Source organism: Hemibagrus wyckioides, linkage group LG06, assembly GCF_019097595.1.
Source record: "Hemibagrus wyckioides isolate EC202008001 linkage group LG06, SWU_Hwy_1.0, whole genome shotgun sequence".
In the NCBI taxonomy this organism is placed as follows: domain Eukaryota; kingdom Metazoa; phylum Chordata; class Actinopteri; order Siluriformes; family Bagridae; genus Hemibagrus; species Hemibagrus wyckioides.
In genome coordinates, this window is record NC_080715.1 from 11,720,804 (window position 1) to 11,741,280 (window position 20,477).

At 38.5% G+C, this 20,477-nt stretch overlaps 1 protein-coding gene across 3 annotated transcripts in view; it reads right to left on the reverse strand.

The window, feature by feature from the left end:
• Positions 1-20,477, reverse strand: part of slc4a3 (solute carrier family 4 member 3) — a 62,757-nt gene that overhangs the window by 27,600 nt on the left and 14,680 nt on the right. For 2 of the 3 annotated variants that reach the window (XM_058391525.1, XM_058391527.1), the window contains exons 3-6: positions 12,889-13,048; positions 10,430-10,677; positions 9,409-9,590; positions 7,551-7,771 (exon numbers count right to left, since the gene is read on the reverse strand). In XM_058391525.1, coding sequence (XP_058247508.1) covers positions 7,551-7,771; positions 9,409-9,590; positions 10,430-10,677; positions 12,889-13,048 — 811 coding nt within the window. Of the gene's footprint in view, positions 1-7,550; positions 7,772-9,408; positions 9,591-10,429; positions 10,678-12,888; positions 13,049-20,477 lie in introns of those variants that run through there. The other variant, XM_058391526.1, reaches the window with a different exon arrangement.

Genomic DNA, 20,477 nt, shown 5'->3' on the forward strand with positions numbered 1-20,477 from the left:
CTGAGTTGTCACAGTAGCTGCAGGATGTGCCATAAACAAAAGTACAATTCTGTTTCTCTTTCTACAACTACATTCTGTTCCGTGTCTTTCTGACCCTGAGATCTATAGCCCCAGTCCAACCCTCAAACAATCTCCCCCAAACCCAGAGCCCACTCATTCCACAACATCTCTCCTTCTTGCACATGGAGACTCCTGACAAACATGGCAGCCATGTATTTTGGCTGGACCCTGCTTGAGCTGGTGTGGTAACAGATCAGAAATCCTGAAAACGAGATTTCAGGCCAAGTTGAGTGCAAATGTTAGAGGGTGAAACCAACTCAAGCCATGATTGCATATTAAACACACTCCAGAATCATTTGATGGACCCCCATTATAGTCTATAACTCACAAAACATGGTATCCTAAGTCTGTGACCTATTGAACCATTGTTAATATATCCATTGATAGACACTTCAAAGAACATTTGTACGTCACTCTGGATAAGAGCGTTTGCGCAATGCCAGAAATGTAAATGTAAATGTAACTGTAAATATAAACTAATATTGGTCCGGTTATTCAAATCCTGCTCATGTATTTTATTACTAAAGAATATATGTTTTTATAGAATTCTGTATACATAGAACATGAGTATGTTCAGGTTAAATGACTATGAGTATCAGCTTATTTAAAATATTTTGGTTATCTGAATTAAGTAGGGTGAAATTTGCAACAAGAACATGAATAAATGCGAATGATGACAGGTGAGTACTTGGGGCTGGAGAAAATATTTTACCTGAAAATTGTCAAAATTTGTTGAGAATCGTCAATGGACACTGACCTTCTGTTACACTGACCAAATGTTGATAGCTAAATAACCAAACAACCTTGCCTCACACTACTATCTACGTGTCTAAGCATCATTAGTAGTAGTAACCACCCTGTATGTGTAAGCATATGTGACTATAATCAAACAACTTAGGATTTGCATTCATTCCTTATTCCATTTATTCATTTTAAGTAACCACTTTATGTTGGTCAGAGTCAGAGTGAAACTGGAGGCTATCGCAGGAACAGTGGGTGGGAGGTGGGAATACAGCCTGGATGAGAGGCCAGTTCATCACAGGGCACCACACACACACACATACACAAATTAATTCACATATACAGACAATTCAACAACTAGCAGGTTTTTGGAAGCTGGAAGAAAACCCAACCAAAGAACCCAAAGGAAACAAACACACACAACCAGAACCTGTGAAATGAGCTAGCTATACTTTACATTGAGCCCCCATGCCATCTAATGATTTAAACATTTTGAAGTCAAAATTGCAAAACCTAAATGGTTTATGGAAGTAGACTAGGGTCATAGATTTGTCCACTAGATTTGAGTTCCATAAATACTTGTCTTTTCAAAGGAAGTGTGGTAGTATTTTATCATGTTAGAAAATGCCACAGTATTTAATGGAGCAGACAGCTGTGTAGAATCTGAACTTGGATTTGTTTCTGGATTGTTACCCTGCAGACAGCCAGGAAAGTTCTCCAGACAGACTGACTGTCGCACAAACAAGGGTGCCCCCGTTTGATATAGCAGAGCTCAACCATTGGATAACCACTGAGACAGAGAAGCCCAGGAACTGCTGACATCAGTGATAAAACCAAGGACGGCTTTAATGTTCAAAAAGAGACTTCTTGTTTCCTGGACAGTGTTCAAAGGTTGCTCGGTTGCCAAAAACATCTGGATGACTGATTACTTTGAATGCATTACTGTCATGTCCCTCAAAGTAATGTCTCCCAACATTTACTTTATCCTGGTGTATACAAATTTTGCATGTGGCATCGTTATTATCATGAGCCAACATTTCAACTACATTTATGTCAAAAATTTCCTCAAACGTTCATGGCAGTCAATGGAACATGTTCATGTCTCACTGAGATGGATCCTGAACAGGATTGGCCCACGGCTCTGTGTCTGTGAGTTTTCATGGGTCTTTGTGTTTGTGTCTGAATGGGATGAGCTATTTGTTCTATAGCTTTCCCCATCATGTTGACAACACATCACCACAGGCTCACTTCGGTAGCAACATCAGAGCTGTGTGTGAGCTGTGTGTGAGGCCTAGGCTTTACATTAATTAGCTTGTGTTTCCCCTAGGAAAATCAATAAAACATCTGATTTCAAAATTCCCACTGATCAACTTCCAATGTTGGTTTTCCACAGAGTTAGAGGATGCTGTCACAGTGCATAATCAGCTGAACTGAAAAGGCTACTGGAGACCATCACATAGTAAGTACAAATCATTTGGCATATTGTTGACTTTTTAGCAGGTTTATATTCTTCAGAAATGCTCCATCTATCACCCACAATGTTTTTTTTGTTTGTAGAGCACCTATAGAGCACATGTTCCCCAGCTTTTGTGGTATATCCTACACAGATTAGTGTAGGATATACCACAAAATTGTAGGATTGTGTAGGATTCACCTGCTCCACAAACACCTAACAAGCTAATCTGTAGTAACTTAGTGAGTGAAGGAAGAAAAGGAAAATACTAAAATGTGGGATAAAGTTGTGGACCTGTACTCTGTAAGAAGTCATACGTGGTCCACATAAAACCTGGCAACACTAAATATGCAAAGCAGAGAAGATACCAAGTTGAAACCTTTATTAAGCTAAGAATATATACCCAAGGAATGAATGAGGAATACTATTTTCTTAAAGTTTTTCTTACAGTTTTCTTATAATCTGTGGATAATCAAGGACTGCATATGCTCTTCTAGTAACTTTAGTGTTCTGCAAAGCTACCTGGGATAAATATGTGCATTAAGGCCCCTGGCTGCCTCCAACAACCATGCAGTTAATGGTACTCACGGATAGGTTCAACAGGAGAGTTAAGGTGGCTGTGGATAGACTCCAGAAGGTCATAGTCATCAAAATCCAGAACAAACTCTTCAAAGTCTTCAAACCCATCCACATGGAACATTCCAGAGTACTCCTCTTCTCCATTTTGTCCTCTCCCAACATTCTCTTTTGGATTCTCTTGTGGTTCAGCACTAGCAGCTACTTGGTCCTGCTCCATATCTGTCATCTCCATGCCCAAGGTTTCCACCCCACCCCACAAAGCACTGGTGGGATGCTTTCATCCAGAATGTGCTTCACTTGTTGACTTTTGCTAAAAGCTGTTGATATTTGTACACCCCAGTGTTTTGAACCTCCGTTAAGAGTTGAACGCCTAGAGTTGGAGGATGCAGCAAGCCTGGCTCCACCAGCAGTGATGGAACTTTCTAGCTTTCTAGATCCTCTATATCCACTGGGTGGAGTTCGACAATTCCAGTGGGAGTGCTACAATGCTACACATCTGTCGTCAGCAGAGAGATGCCTCTTCAAACCAAAAAAATAAACAATAGTACAGCAAATAAAAGTCAGTTGAAAACAAAATAAGAACAAATTTCTCTTCCCAGCAAGACTACTTGGCATTCCACCATTGTTTGATAAGTCTGATCTTGAATAATCCAACTAATTTGCTTAAATAAGAGCTTTCTCGATGAATGAAAGCTTCTGAGATGAGGTTCTGTCTTCCTGAGTAGGCAGCATTTCTTCCATGTATGTGAGTAGCCAGGATACTGGAGATGCCCAAAGAGTAGCCAAAAACAGCACACCAACTTTTTTTTTTGATTCCAACACAACCTATTGGCTCCCTGTCTAATTTCCATGACAGTACTGATTGATTGTGCAGCAGTGCATGTATAAAAGTGCTTTTCTCAATGCGATAGCGTTGTCCTGTTTTCAGCCCCCCTGCATTGCCAGACTCAATAGTGTGAGCCTGAAGCACTGTCAGCTTCCAGCTAAAAATCCCTGGCAGGGGCTCCCAAGTGCTTGTCCAAAGCAGCAGCAGAAACAGCAGTAGCACAGGACAGAAAGAGGCTGAGGATGCAGAGTAGCCTGATATACGGTGAGCTCATGATGAGCGGCTTCGCCAGCTGAGCATCAGATGGAGGCGTTGACTGATACATCACACTTAGTCAAACAACGTCCAGACGCATGGAGCCTCACATTAGAGACAGCACTGTCTCTACATCACAGGTCTCCATGGAAACCGTTCCCATCTCTGACACACTGTTACCTGAAATGCACTCCACGTTTCATATATACGGCAAAACAACATGCCAAAATAAAATATTTTCAACTTCATTTGTTGTAAGTTCTCACAGAATAGAGAGAAATGTTTTTACAATTTCACAACAGCAGGGTCTTAAAAAATTGTAAATGTAAAAATACCAATTTTAAAGCTTGTATCATTAGTTGATTTATCTTAAGGCTCTATTTATCTTAATATTTAAGAAAATATTAAACACAGACACCAGAAGATTTTTGCATACTCGATTTATCTTGAATGAAGCTATCAGTGACAACAATAGTTGCATCTGTCCAGACATACATTATAATCACATTAATGTTAATCAAATAGCAAGCATGGAAGCGAGGTAATAAGTGTAGAGGTTGGTGTGGGTATTGACAGGCCTTCTTCTCTGTGTAGGAACAAAATGAAATTGCTTGTTCCAGTGCAGGCCCAAATCTGTGATTCACTACAGGAAGTGTTGTTAAGGGTAATCAATTAGAACGGCTATGTTAATTACAGCCTCAGGACCATGTTCCCAGCTTTCACTTAGACGTGACCCACTGCCCACAAACAGACCAGAAGCCCCCACCACCCCCACCCCAAACTTCTCTACCGCTCTATCTCCATATGAGGTCGTACAGGAAATAACCATTAGCCAATAAAATCCATGAAAGTAGTCATTTAGTGCATACAGTCTCTTCATTCAGCAGGATCAATTGCCTTTAACAAGGCTCTTCGATTATCATGTTAATGAATGAACAATGAAAAATTGCTGTTTTGAATATACACTACCAGTCAAAAGTTTGGACACACCTTCTAATTCAATGTTTTTTGTTTAGGGATTTATTTTCTACATTCTAGACCAATACTGGAGATTTCAAACCTATGAAATAACACACATGGACTTCAGTAATCCATATGTAATGACAACAAAAAACAGTCAGTTGTTATTTTAAGACACGAAGGTCAGGTGTTCTGGAATAGTTCTTGCAAGAACAGTATTGTCAAGTGCATTTGCAAAACCCATCAAGCACCATGATGAAACTGGCTCACATGAAGACCATCCCAGTAAAGCGAGACCAAAACTGACCTCTGCTGCAGAGGAGAAGTTCATTTAGAGTTACCAGCCTCAGAAATCACCGATTAACAGCACCTCAGATTAGAGCCGTTATGAAGGCTTTACAGAGCATCAGTAGCAGACATATCTCAATATCAACTGTTCAAAGGACATTATTGTGTATTTTGGCCGCCTTCAGCATTGTTTTACAATGTAGAAAGAAATAAACATCAGGAAAGACCATGGAATTAGAAGGTGTGTCCAAACTTTTGACTGGTAGTGTATGTTTAACTGAAAATGGACCATAATGACAAGAAAAAAGATTATTAATAAGTCATGGTAAGTTTAATGATGTAATAAAATGATAAAAAAAAAATATTTCCTATGCATCATAGGAACTGAGATAAAGAGAAACGTGGTTCTCCCAAACATGTGAAAAAGATGCCAGCAAGAGCTTTAACCTTAGGAAAACATGTTATTACAGGCACTGCACAGCCTTTTGAGAAAAGGAGGGAGGGATGATGACTTATGATTGCTGGTTTCAGAGAGATTACCCTAAAGCTCTAACCAAATCCGTGACAGCTTCATTGGGCATCCTGTACTTCTGTGTCCTCCTGAAGCTTAAAGGACACAAGCAATGGTTACTGACTGCTTCCTGATGCCACACACTAAAGTTAGGACTAATCTGTGGTTTGTTTTCTCATGCCTTATGCTCAATTAAGCAGATTTTATTAAGGATAATTGCTGGAAAAATAACAGGGAACTCACATCCCGGTCCCAATGATCCCAACCATATTTATTTTTATATTTTACATGTCAGGACTTGTTTACTACAATTTTTAATGGGGTTTGAGTAAATCTGGCCCGATGCCGGACCACTGTTGGTTTAGTGCAGCACTGACACTGACCCTGGTTCTGCTCTCTACAAAAACACATTTATGTGTATGGACATGCACTCAATAGACATTCACAAAATGATCCATCCAAACTGCAGCCAGTGCAAGCCTCAAATAGCACACTTCAACCAAACACTAAATCCCTGGTTAAGTAGCTGTGTCCATTTCCCATTGCATAACTGTACCACTGAAAGTATTAGGATTTTTTTTAAAAGGTTCTAGGCTGGGAAATCTTGGCTAGTTGGTTATGCTACCTAATCGATTAGATAAATACTACAAAATATGTAGAAGCAAGACCTTATTTTCTGTAAAAACATGCATGGCACTATCACTTCTTTAAAGGTCATTAACTGACAGACCGTGGTCTGAATTCAGACTCAGAAAAAGTACCAAGGACTTGAGGACATTTAAATATAACTGTTGTCTATATTCAGTCATGTTATTTGCTTATCTGAGTACTGAGTATTTGCCTGTGTACTCAAGATATTTTATTTAACTGGACATTTACAAATTTAAGTCAAATACCCCTATTATATTCTTAGCTGCACTAGAAGCAGCAGGTTTGGCCTGCAGTAGTTAGGACAAGCAATTATAGCATCTTAATCTCGTTTAAAATAGAGAGAACATTAAAAAAGCAAACTTTAAAAGATGATTATATTCAGAGTCACACATTTTTTTGTCACCGAGCATTAAATAGTGTTCTATAAGGCATAGAGAACACTATATTATATGATTATATTGACATTATATTTCAAGATTCACATAGTGAATAGAATATTAGGATTCAACCTAATATGAAGATGGGCTGTCTATCCAAAGAATCTTTTCCCTTTTTCTGTAATTGCATCACAGCACAGGTGATTAAGATTACACAGCATGTGCTACAACCTCAGTAAAATGTGGTAATGAAATTGTAAACAGAAATATTCAGTGAAGGAAATGTGTAATGCTACAACATAAAAATACATGATATATTGTACAACTTTGTGGCAAATGTTTGGGGAAAAACCACATATAGGCGTGATGGTCTGGGTGCACAAATTTTTGGCCATAGTGCACTGCCACCTAGTCAGACAGAGACCTCAGAGCTGCAGCAGTGGTCAGTAACCTAATAAATAACAATTTTGAACAACTAGTATAGCATGTTATTTAATCAGTGTAATTGGTAACAACTCTGAGTACATTATTTGGATTTGTTTTGATTTTTTATGTTGTTATTACCTTCTTAAGTGACACTTAGTCATCAAGGTCATAGTTTAGTTGTAGGAAATATTAATTAGTGTGGCATGGCAGAGACTACAAATCAATTTTGACCTGCTCTTACTTATGAGAAGAGACTGAGAATTAGGCCAGACCGTCAGATACAACAGATTATATGTAATATGATATATAGATATGTATATACTTCAGGAACAAACACGTGTGCTTCCACTATTTTCAAAATATGCAGCACAAATACTACATCCTGCAAGCCCCAAACTAATAAATGATTCATGATTCACTTACTCTTCATGTCATCCAGGTCAACAGTGGCCAGCATCTGAGCTTCTGCTTCATCAGTGGGCACTTTCTGATAAACGGCCGTCTCCATGGCAGTCATGCTACCTATGCAGATGCGCTCTCTCAGGTCATAGTTTGTACGCTGTGCTCCACTCAGCCGGTGGACGGGTTTCCGGCAGAACCAGGCCCGTGTTGGGACACTGGCTAGCTCTAAAGATGGACTAAACCTGTAGAGCAAAGACAAAGCTTTTTCAGAACAATCACACTGGCTTAAATTTTACAACATTTCTTATACACACTGCCATAGCATACTTATACACACTGCCATATTCAAGTACCAGGTTTGCACAAATCTTTCTCTGGCGCACTTTTCAGATGTTGTGCACAATCTCCATCAGCCAGCAGAGGGAGCTGGAGTATAAATTTGCCAGGGCATACCTCATCCCAACAAAGCCATTTCTTCATTTCTCTAACTCCAGTAGTACACCATCATGCTCTTTATTTAGCATGCTCATTTTCTGTGGACCACTGACAACTTCCAGATTTGTGAATGCTTTTCTAAATGCCATTATGAAGCGTGCATAAGCAGCAATGGAGGTACTCGATCTCTGCTTTCTTCTAGTGCATTATTTATTATCTTACAAATTATTTATATCGTGCATGCCGAGGTGATACGTATCACATGCACAGAACATCTCTGGGGCATTGCTAAATTTCACATTGATTTATATAAACATACTACAGTTTTGCTAAGTGTCTACAAAAAGATCTTGTTCAAATGTGCGTGCTCAACAGTTTGTGATGGTTTGTGTTTCTTTCTGTAATTAAAGGGAGATGTATTTGCTCAATTAGAATTAAGATTTTATGTAACATATTATTGTAAGATTGTATAACTAAATGCAAACTCTTATCGCTATAAAGTGAGACAAATTAACACATCCAAACACATGAATAAAATATTAAAAAGGTAATAACTCTATGGAGCTTTTTATGACTCCATAAAAAGGCTCAAATAAAAATATATTATAATATCTACCATTATCTAACTAGGCAACATTACCTAACCTCACCAGTACTGACTTTTAATGAATTTGGTAAACAACGAATTGCAACCTAAGTGATTAGTGGGTGGTGTGATGCCGACTGATGTGAAGCGGAGTTACTGTTAACATCCCAAATATTATTTTTCCAAAAAAAAAAAAGAACTGTTTTACTCCTCTTTATTTGTCTACACACAATTTGTGAATCACACATCATACATTTTATCCGTTTATGTATACATTTAATGCTGTGGAAATGTCCACAAAACAAGTTAATTCCTGTTATTACTTATACTATAACAGCTATAACCAGTCATTTCTTCACCAAGCTATGTTTTTTTTTTACCTCTTTCATGAAGTTAATAAGACTTATGTTACTAAGTAACTGCATCCTGTCTCTGAAAAGTTAAAGGAGCAGCTTATATTGGAAAAACATTCCAAAAGATGCCTTCTTACAGAAAACTTTTCAGAAACTTAAAACTTAAACATATCAACAATTACACATTTTTTAAAATCTGTTTATATGAAGCATTCGCCATACAATTCGTTATAAATTAGCCGTTGCTATATAAATGGTAATGTATTAGAACTATAACGTCAGTATAGGCTTGTGACTGGAGATTTTCTGAGATTTGCAATTTCTGCTAATCTAACAGTAGATAGTGTTACCTATTGGTTTTATCTCAGGTGTTTTTTAACCTATGATATCCTATTATATAATGCATGAAAGACCCAAAATTGTTACTTTTATATTCATCTGCTTTTTGCTGCAAAATCTTTAAGAAAACTTTAGCAGCAAGTGATGGCTTGTTATCTCTGCTTACTTATTTGATGATTCCTCCTCCTCCTCCTCTTCTTCCTCTTCTTGTTTGTCATGTATTTCCTCCTCATGTACTTCTGCAGGTCTGGTGATGGGCAGTTCAGGGCTCGGGGGTCTCTCATTCTCCAAGTGGAATGTGGGGAGAGGAACAGATGGCATCATCACCCCCTCACTTCCCAAACTAAACTGAGAGAGGACAACATGCATTAAACTCTTTTTCTTGCACACACACACACACACAGACACATTGTGTATCACATTGCCGCGTCAACACTTTCCTACACAGCACTAAGCACACAGTCATCAGATATATATCAGCAGTCTTCGGCAGGTCCACACCAAACAGGCTGGAGGGAATCTGAGACAAGCAAATTTATTTTGCTCTCTTCTGACCAAAGTTTTGTATTAAAAAGATCAAGCAAGGTTTTTTTTTCTCTTGGACATAAAGGTTGACATTATGCAATGTACTTTGCACTGTCTAAGCTGTCACAGAAACTCTGATTTCCATTGATAACCCCTGTGCCAAGTCTCGACTGTCTGTTTTTCAGACATGGCTGTGCAGGTAGTATTTTGCCCTATTTTTAGACAGCATTTACAACCAGTGACACTGAAAGTGTAAAGAGTGAAACTGCTGAATATTTTAGCCATGTTATTCTTGTAACCTTGGAGGCTGTGCATACTGAGGAAAGCACTGAGTCTTTTTTCATGTGCATAAGCTTATAGACAATTGTCTACTGTAACACTGAACCATCCATTCAACTCAGAAAGAAGGGCAAACGATGTCCTCTCAGATCCCAGCCACTAATGACTGGGGCATCCTTGGATTTAAACTCATGACCTACCAAAACAATTTGAGTGTTTTGCCACTAGGGAACCAGACAAAAGGTCTCTTTGGCCTTATCTAGGGTGTGAATTTAAAAACCATTGCCACTAATTCCATAATAATGAAGCCAGCCTAAGAAATATTTATCCTATAGGGCACTAATACTCAATCACAAACATACAGGCATGTCACATCTAATTACCTGCATCTGTTTTTCAGGGGGCTCAGTGGGTGTGGTGTCTTGGCCCAACACATCTGGCTCAGATTCCACCTCCTCCTCATCTACTTCATGGATGGTGGGCGTGACATCAGAGGGTGGCATAGACGTCTTTTTTTTCCTGCGTTTCTTTTTGCGCCGACGTTCCATGCTGAGCACCCTCTTCCTGAAGCGCTGCGGTGGCAGGTGGGTGGACAGTGGGTGGTGCGTATGGTGGAACGTGTGGCGATGGTCTGGTAAAACAGATGAACAAACAGAACAATATAAACATATAGAGTATTTGACATAATTGCTCCACAAGGAAATCCACAACACTACTGCAAATCTCAGAAGTCTTGCTGATCTCACCTTGCTGAAATACTCTGTGTATTTTTGCAGTTTAAATTGTTATTTTGAGCGCTTATAGAGATTAATGTGTGCTACATGAACAACTTACAGGTACTTCTAGAGTACAAAGCCACTTTACCCTGGTCCACAATTAATAATAAGCAGAGCAAGCTGGCCATGCAATCCATCACCCAGAATACAGATGTTTTTTAGGTGTACTTTCCAAGCACAGGCCTACCAATTCTACCCTTGAAGTTCTATTTTTCGTCCTCTTTCTATACAGCCATGGATGCTTTCAAGATTTATGCAGGTGGCCCTGTCATCTCTGATTATCAGAAGCATCAGACATGCCCCCCTCGTGTGAGAACACATCAACCAGGAAGAATTGTTGGCAGTCTGGCCCTAAAGATCTTACCACTTCTGAGACGTTGTCACATGCTAGCCATTTGACAACACTGTGACAGTCAGAAACATCAATCATCAAAACAGCATGAGATCGTACATCTCCCTTTGCTTTGCTTTTTTGCAAGAAGCTCCAGATGGTCCCATCTGCGGTTAGCCTCACTGACAGAAACTCACCTACTGGGACTGTATAATAGTGCTGCAGCGGCAGCGTCTGCACCCAGAAGTGGTGTCCCAGATCTGGGAATAGTTTGCCAAAGTGCAGGTGGACCTTTCTGCAGACGCTATGTCATCTCATTGATGATTGCTGTTGTCCTAAATGTACCAGGACTGCTGTTTGCAACAGCATCCAGTAAGCCACGAAAAATCTCATCATCTTCTATACACCTTTCCATACATAATGCTGATTCTGTTCACACTGAACAAAATTTAGCAACTCCAGCCCAGAGTCCTACTTGTGAACCAAAGTTGGCTGGCAGGACCTTGGTTTGCCCCAGTGGTTTCATCCTGGTGGTATTCTTCCTGAGAAAATCTACCATACTTACCGAAAGGAAAATTTTGACTTCCCATGCCAGGTCCCTGAAGCCTGTTGGTTTAACCACTTGGAACAAAGCACAGACTGCGACAGAGCAGTCCAGGAAACAATCCTGAATGCAAAAGTCCCTAGCAGACATGCCAAAAAAAATCCATCTAGCAAGCAATGAAGAGTCCTTTAGTTTATCCCTGAGGGGCAATTCATAGTTTTTTATGTACAGCTCTACAGCATTGGGTTTCCTATTTTCTAAGACTATAGAAGTCAAATGTTTATCATGCATACTATGTAAAAATCTTTGCGAGACTTGCAGCATGTCAATAAGACACAGAGCAAATCTTCTGATGTCCTAGTCACACCCCATATGGCCATCAGGGCAAGCGTTCTATCCTTTTCACATTTTTGTCTTTGTTGAGTGGTTCAGTTTAACTGAATGTTTCAGCTGACAGAACAATTGTGCTCAGACATCAAACACTGGGATGCAATGACATTATCATTAAAACATTGCAGTACAATATGCTCCAGCCTTAGGTGATTTGCATTTTTAAATTGTCATTACAAGAAACACGTCTCTCGGCATGCATAATTAGTAAAAGCTTACAAAAGGATAGAAGACCCTTTTCATGTTGCCTCTGTGAACTCTTCTTATTCGGTTTCCTCGGTGAATAATTACATGATACTGAAATTGTACATTCTTCGCAGTGTATACAAAAACAAAAAAACTCAATTTATGAGGTTTCTAGAGGAAACTGTCTTAAGTAGTAGCAATTTTTTTTGTAGCTGAATAGAGAAAAATGGAGAGAGAAATAAAGAGAGACTGAAAGAAAGAGAAGGCAATCCATTAAAGATCAGACAAGTGTTCTCCTCAAGGCTAGAGTTTTTAAACTAAGGCTAATTCATAGAAACCTGCTGCATAGCCCTACAGAAAACTCTCGATTTGTTGGGTGCTTATGGAAAACATGGTCATGCATGCATTAAAAACAATTCAATTCAATCAAAGCTTGATATTATTTAGCTAGCTGCGGTAGCTCAATGGTTAAACGTTGGACGGATAAAAAGTCACTCTGGATAACGGCTTCTCCACAATGCTGTAAATGTAATCTAAGCATATAATATGGCAAAAATTTCACTGCATTTTTTACTCTGAGTTTTTCTGTAGTTGTCCAAAAACTGCTATACTTACATTCAAAGTCCTTTTCATTGTAGCTGCGACCCATTTTGTCTGCGCCATTCGTGCCAGACTCTGTGATGATGTCCCCAAAACGCTCCACAGACAAAGCCCTGTCCCAGTCTTCATCCTCCAGCCCTTCTGTGGAGCCCTTCTCCTCCTCCTCAGCCAGAACCTGAACATGAGAACCGAAACCCAATCAGTGTCTGGGACTACAGTACAGTGGAGTCTTCAGTGGAGTTCCTATTCTTCATTCTTCTCTCATTTTTAATTACAAATGATATTCTCTGCAACACGTTTAGTGAAAAGAGGCTCAGAATTACTTAAATAAATTTCAGAATTTCTTAGTATTTGTTATGTCCACCTTTTAAAAAATGTTTGTGTAAAACCTTGTTGTTAGATCAAATCCAACAGAGTGCCATCATTCACTTTTGTGGATGGAATAAGGCTTAAGGAAAATCTGACCTTTTGTTCAAGGGAGTAAACATAGTAGACCTAGACAGCGCAGAATTATGAATACTGATTAGTCATGATATTAAACATTTCTTTTCTCTGTTTGTTCTCTGTTTTGTTTTGTTATTATTTCCAGCTGACCTTTTAAAAAGTCTTCAATGTAGTCGTCTATTGTGTATAAGATTAAAAGTGTGAACCACAAGGTTATAAGGTTTTATGTCAAGTGATGGATCTCTGTGATTGTCATTGGCCCTGTGATTCCCATTAATACAAAAAAAACTTCAAGGACATATAAACATTGACAGTTATATGACATAACTAAGTTAGAAACTAAATGATTAGTGCCATATTATATTTAATTCATGCATATTTGCGCTACTGCTATATACATGTGAAAATATATATATAGATTATGAACACTACATCATGCCAATTTCTGCTATCAAGTTAGGAGGGTGATGGGTAACACATGCCTTCTCTGCTTTCCAATAACACAGCTTTATAACTTTCAGCACATGCACAGTCCAGCTAAATAAGCCCTAACAGCATTATGTGGTATACATGAGCTAACAGACTCTTACAGTCGTATAGCATTCTCATTCTACATTCAAAGAAGTGTTTTGCATTTGATACATCAATACATCTTGTTTTCAAATACTGTTTTGCAAAATGTCCCTACATGAGTATGAATATTACTTATTTATCGATAAAAAAAACAAGGTACCAATAATGCATGGGTTTTAAAAAATGGCTGAAAGATTACAGTAGACTTTTGCAATTATTACTTGTCACACTGCATGAGAACACTACTGCATAAAACTAGTGTTAGCTCAGTGGTAAATGTGTTGGGCTACTGATCAGAAGGTTATAATTTCAAATCCCAGGGCCACTGCTGGGCCATTGAGCAAGGCCTTTAACCCTTAACTGCTCAGTTGTATAAATGAGATAAATGTGAGTAAATTGGAATGCTCTGGATGAAGTGATGTAAATGTAAGTATTTGTTATTTCATACAATTAATATCTTCATTATTATTGATAGTATCTGCCACAGTGGGATTTACTATTAAGTAATATATGATGTAAAAGGGGTTTCTAGTAGCACGGAGGCAAGAAGCTGTTGGTCTCTTGGCCTCAAATACTTTAATGTCAGCTTTGAAAGGGTTCAGGAGTGATGGTGCTGGTCGAGGAAGCAGGACGGCAGGCTGACAGATCAGTCAGAGTAAATGTCACTAAGCCCATGGGAGGTTAACTGCAAAGCACAGGGAGTCTACAACAACTACTACTCTCATAAGCACCTCTGTCATGTCATACAACTGCTAATTGGTAAGACACCAATATCTAGGGGTCACCAACAACAAGAAAATGCACTCCCTGTCCTTTAAGATCCAGGCCAACAAACAAAACAGCTATTATCATTATTACATGGAATGTGACCCATCCACCTGTCTCCATAAATAGAGATTTTATAGGCTTTCCTAAGACTCCATCCTAAATCCTCTTCCTTCAAAGAGGGCCTCAGAGGGTGCAACTATACTCTTGAAGTGCCTGGTGGCAATTAATCAGAGCAGATGGGCCAAACACGCCAAACAGCAAGAATGATAGCAGAATGGGAAGCCTCTAATTAAAGCAGACAAAGTAGTCTTTGTCGTCTGGGTCCCTTAGCTTTGCTTGAATTAACAGGACAACATTTCATTTAGCTCCTGGTGATCCTCCCATGCTTTCATCTACATTCAAATGATTTCCTTCAATTAAATTCTAGTTATGTGAAATCAAATGACACATCACACCCTGTGGAACAACATACGTGTCCCTTTCTGTCAAATATGTGCAACAAATTATCATATTATCTTCTGTTCTGAATTTTCTTACTATCTTATCTTGTAAATCCTTTTCAGGGGTAATACACGAGATGTATTTAAGTCTTTTTTAAATCAAGTTGCAAGAATAATCTCATTCACACATCTAACTGAATGAAAATGAGGTGCAACCAGTCCTTTATCATAAATTAAGTGTGCCGCAGCACCTCTCCTCATATCCTGTCCCTTCATTTTACTTATCCTGATTGCTCCAGTTTGGTCTGTTTTCATCCCTTATACCCTATTTAGATGTCCGAGAAGATCTGACATACAAGCAGACAGTGTTAAGTACAGTTTTAATTGGGTTCAGATGAATCAATTTGATAAGGTCACTTAACCTTTGGAGGTAGTGGTCACACATGGCCATAAAACATTTGTACTACAAATTCCAGTGGCTCACTAACAACCTGGGTGAAAACCTTCCTTAAGCAAAAGGATCTAATTAAAAAAATACTTAAATATTTAAAGGAAAATGTAGTTATATTCATTCACATTCAGTATCTGCATTACCCTTTAACACACAGTAACTTAAACTCAGGATCGACTTACTTTTTACACTGAATTTTAATTACTTACAAGTTTAACATGTGAATGTGTTGGAATATTAATTAGACTTTAATGTTTTAACACTTTTGTAAGTCACTCTGGATAAGGGAATCTGCTATTTCCTGGAAATGTAAATGTGATGCTGCACATAGTGCATTTAATAGACCCCAAAAAAGGGATATTTTGTGCTTGTCTTTAGCTAACGGAAAAGAAGAAAACAAAATCATAATTCTATCATGAAGTTTAATGTTTCAGATTTGCTTTAATTCATTTACATACAGTAATCTAATGCTGTTCAGACTTACAGGCTACTTCCCAAATATATCCCTTTATATTCATTATATATGCACATTCAGCTCGGTCACATGCAGGAATTTTAAAGCTTTATACATATGCTATTTTATATTCAACCTATAAATTTGTGCTAGTGCTAGTGAGGTACTCGATCCTGCAAAAAGCACTATATATTTAACTTCATTTGAGATTCAGCCAGAGAAAGAAATACAGCTCCTTTGGTTAGTTGTCTTGTTTTCATTGTAATTGTCTCGCCTAAATTAACACCATGTAATAACAAAAGAACAAACAAACATAAAACAATGGGCAGCCTTTTAGCAGATCGCTTTTTAAATGCCACTTCTCCCTATCTCTTTACTGTATTGGACCCGAGAGAGGACAGGGGACTCAAGCAGCATTTGTTTCTCTTCTCTTTGAGTCAGAGCACTGTCTCATTGTGCGAATGTTAATGGTCCGGCGACAATTGGAAGCAAGCGATGGCTGTAAAGGTTATGGATTGTAGCTCTATTCATCATGGCGCTGAGGCGAACTGAGGCGATGTGGGCTGGAAAATCAGCGCTGGCTAACAGATGTGTTTGCTTGCTCTTCATTAGCACACAGGGTAAGCTGGAGATAGAGTTACACAGGCCACAGGTGGACAGCAGTTCCAGCCCACCTCTACATTACTGCTGCCCTCTGACACAGCGAAGAGATGAAAGAGGCTCTGCGGTTCAACTTATAGTCATTGTGCCATTCTACAATGATAACATTATATGAAAAAGCATTAAAGGAGTCATTGTAAGTGTATAAGAGATCTCTCACAGAGTACAGATATCCCTCACAAGGCCACTGCAGTAGGTATCATATCACCCTCTAAATAGAGGCAGGTACTGTGTGATCTTTCACAGTCGAAGCAGTAGCAAGTTTTGATTCTGAAAGGAGCAATTTAAATGTAAATCCACTAGAATTAAGGCAGGTTCTGGGTCACAAAACTAGCTTATACCTTCCATGCTTAGGGCAATAGTTAAAAAAAGCTAATCTTAGCCTTAAATTGGTCCATATTTATTAACTTGTGTGGAGGATGTATCATGCATTAACCCCATTTAGATGTGTGACATACAGAATGGGCAAAATTAGCCAAATACAACTGAGCAGTCAGCTGCTAAATTACCTGTTGTGTACGTTTGTACCAAACAAAAGCATATCCATCTCAGTCAAGTTTTTGTAAAACGTTGCACCATCTTCAAATCTTACATGTTCTAACATATTTCATGACGAAAACAATATTTCATGTCCAAAAGCTGATTGAAAAACCAGGCCTCAAAGATACTTTCTGACAGTGAAGTTCCTTTTCAGTTCAGCGAGTATATGTTACTCCAAAAAATTTATTGTTATGATGTTTCTAAGTTTTTAACTGGAAACCATACAGCTTACAGAAATGCAGAGATCCAATCAGATTACAAGATCCTGAAGCTTGTGAGGCTAAGACTAAAATGTGTGTATACATTGTGTGTATATCATGTATACATTTTGTGTATTTTTGTGTATACTTTGTCCTGAACTTTAAATATTAATATTCTAAAAAACTAAATGAATTAAAAATAAATAAATAAATAGAAAACAGACAAAGACAACTACACTAACTGCCACAGTGAGGGGATAAACAGCTCAAAGAAAACTACACATGGATTTGATCAGATACTGTATGGGTCTTAATGTGTATCTGTACTGCAGCTGCAGCTTGTTAGCACTGCCCTTGTGGCATTGTCATGGCAACACAATTCCGGCTGAACCCTGGGTCGAGACTGTGAGACTGACATTTATGCAAAACCACTGCAATGTCAGGTGAAGGCGCTTCAGTGACACAAATGTCCAAAAGCATTTAGCCTCCAGGATGGACAGCTAGTGCATTGTGTTTGGTGCTGACAGAAGAGAATCATGCAAACAATCTGATTCACCTGAATTATTAGAAAGAGTGATATATCAGGGAATTAATCATTTATGGCTCTATGTCTCAAATCTGTCATAATATATCAAGCTTTACTAAGGTTATTAAGGTCATTTTTAAAAAAAAAATATGCAGTATGTGTCACTCTATATATATATATATATATATATATATATATATATTACAGTCTATGAATTCTGACATACAGCAAAAAGTTTTTTGTCCAAAAGTAGGGTTTTTTTTCCCTATAGCATTCTCTGACACTGTATATATTTCACCAAAACACAGAAAGTTTTACAAAGTTGGTAGAAAACAGTCAGTCTAAAATCTAACTAGCTAAGTGAGATCTCTTCACACAGTGAGAGTCACTCTTTGAAACAGCTTAATGAGCAGCTAAGTGGCATAGTGCAATGGCCCAGCTGAGTTTCTAATTATATACTAGCTGTCAAAACATCCTTGATGCTCCTGAGCTACAGTTAAAATGCATCTTTCACTTCACTTTTAAGGGTAACCAAAAATTGAAATGCTTAAACTTTGCTTATGGTTGATGTACACGCAAAAGAGAAATATATTTTTGTGTAGAAAAACTTTCCTCCTCCAGTCCAAAGACATGTATTGTAAGCTGATTAGCATCTCTAAATTGTCCTAAGTGTGTGAGTTTGTGTATGTGATTGTGCCTATCCATGGTGTCCCCCGCCTTCTGCCCTGTCTCCCAGGGGACAGACTCCAAGCTCCAAGCTCTAGACTCCAAGCTCCCTGAGACCCTGTATAGGATAAGCGATACAGAAAATAGACGGATGGACATAATTGTGTTGTTAGTGCTGGATGGTGCAGATGTATTATCGTGTCATGTGATAAGTGTCCTGAATACAGCAGCAGACAGAGTAATTTAATTCACCTCTGCTACAAGAGCGGTGGTTTAGTGGTTGAGACTTTGGGCTAGTGATCAGAAGGTTGAAGCACCACCAAACAGCCACATTTGGCTCCAGCTTGCTTTGCATAAAGGTGTTGTCTAAAAGCGTAAGCATTTAAAAACAAATGCTTCTAGCTAGCCTTTAGTAGTAAGGCTCTCAGCTGATATCATTGTATATAGCATTACACAGTATAAGACCTGAAGCACTATTGTTTTTATTATCCATACATATTTTCTACGTCCATATGTTATTTATTACTCTTAATAGCCACCCCGGATCATGCCAATATTTCAAGCACGAAATCCAACACTGAACCTCACTGCATATGACATTTTCTACAGAAGACACCAGTGACTCATCGTGAAAATTTCATTACAGATCCTTTTTGTTTTAGCCCACGATGACGGAGAGGCTTTGGAGAGATAAAATTGCCAATCTTCCCATACTGAAGGACAATGCATCTGTGTCAGAAGAAGATCAAATGGGTGCCAATGACTAAGAAGAGAAAACAGGACGATCTGAGCAAATTCACAAGAATCTGGGCATTCCACCTGACACACTGACACCTAACAGCTGTTTATCTCATTTAATCTTGCAGTTTGTTTAATTACATCATTACAACTTGATTTGTTTAATTTGACCACATGCAGTAAAATAAACCACCACTTAAAAAACATGCACATTCAGATGCATACCATTTATTGTTGAAGCACAGAATACACATTTATCCAGACATTTTATTGTACAGTGCATATCTATCCTCATTTTTGTAACAGAATAACTATAAGAGGATTTCTAGCCACAAACATCATCAGTATAAAGTCTACTGTAATCACAGAAAACAGGTATTTAGGGCACAGATAAAGGAAGGGGTAGCTCAGATGGCTGACTGTGGAGGTGAAAAACAAAACCAGAGACAACTATACAAATGGAGAGCAAGATAAAAAGCAATATAAATTAAATTTCGGTGTCTGGTGAACTCAGATGTAATGCTTCTTCTTGACTCTGTCTTATCTCAGCTGTGACTTGCACTTTACATGTTTTATCTACTGGTGTTTTTGCTGACTCGGGTCCTTACCTCATGTTTTATTCATTACAATGCCTGCACCAAAGGGAAAGCTCAAAATGGCTTCTTTTTTCCTTCTACCTGATATTCTTCCTCCTACCTTATTTGCTGGAAAATACCTGAAGATAATTAGCCTAGAGGACATGTTATAAAGTGATCTTTCAATAGTTTCATGTTTCGATCACAGAAGCTCGACTTGTGTGTTCCAGGGATTCCCGGACTGGGTTTTGCTTACAATACAAAAGTCAAGAAACAAATCAGGCTGCTTATGTGGTCACCTGATTTGTTTGAATTTGTGTTGAATCAGGTATTTGCATGCAGGAATACTCTGTGCTGCACAGGAGTGATATACTCCTCACTCTGTGATTTCAGTCACTTCTCTGAATACAACAAATAACTACGGTTTGCTTTCTCTTTCTAGCTGCTAAGAGAAAAGTCTTTTTTTTTTCCCCTGAGCGCTTACTTTAGATGCTAGAAGATATCCTTCTCTGCCTATTCTATTTCTAGTTGTACTCTCATCTAGGTTTCCAATTCTTTACAAAAAAAAA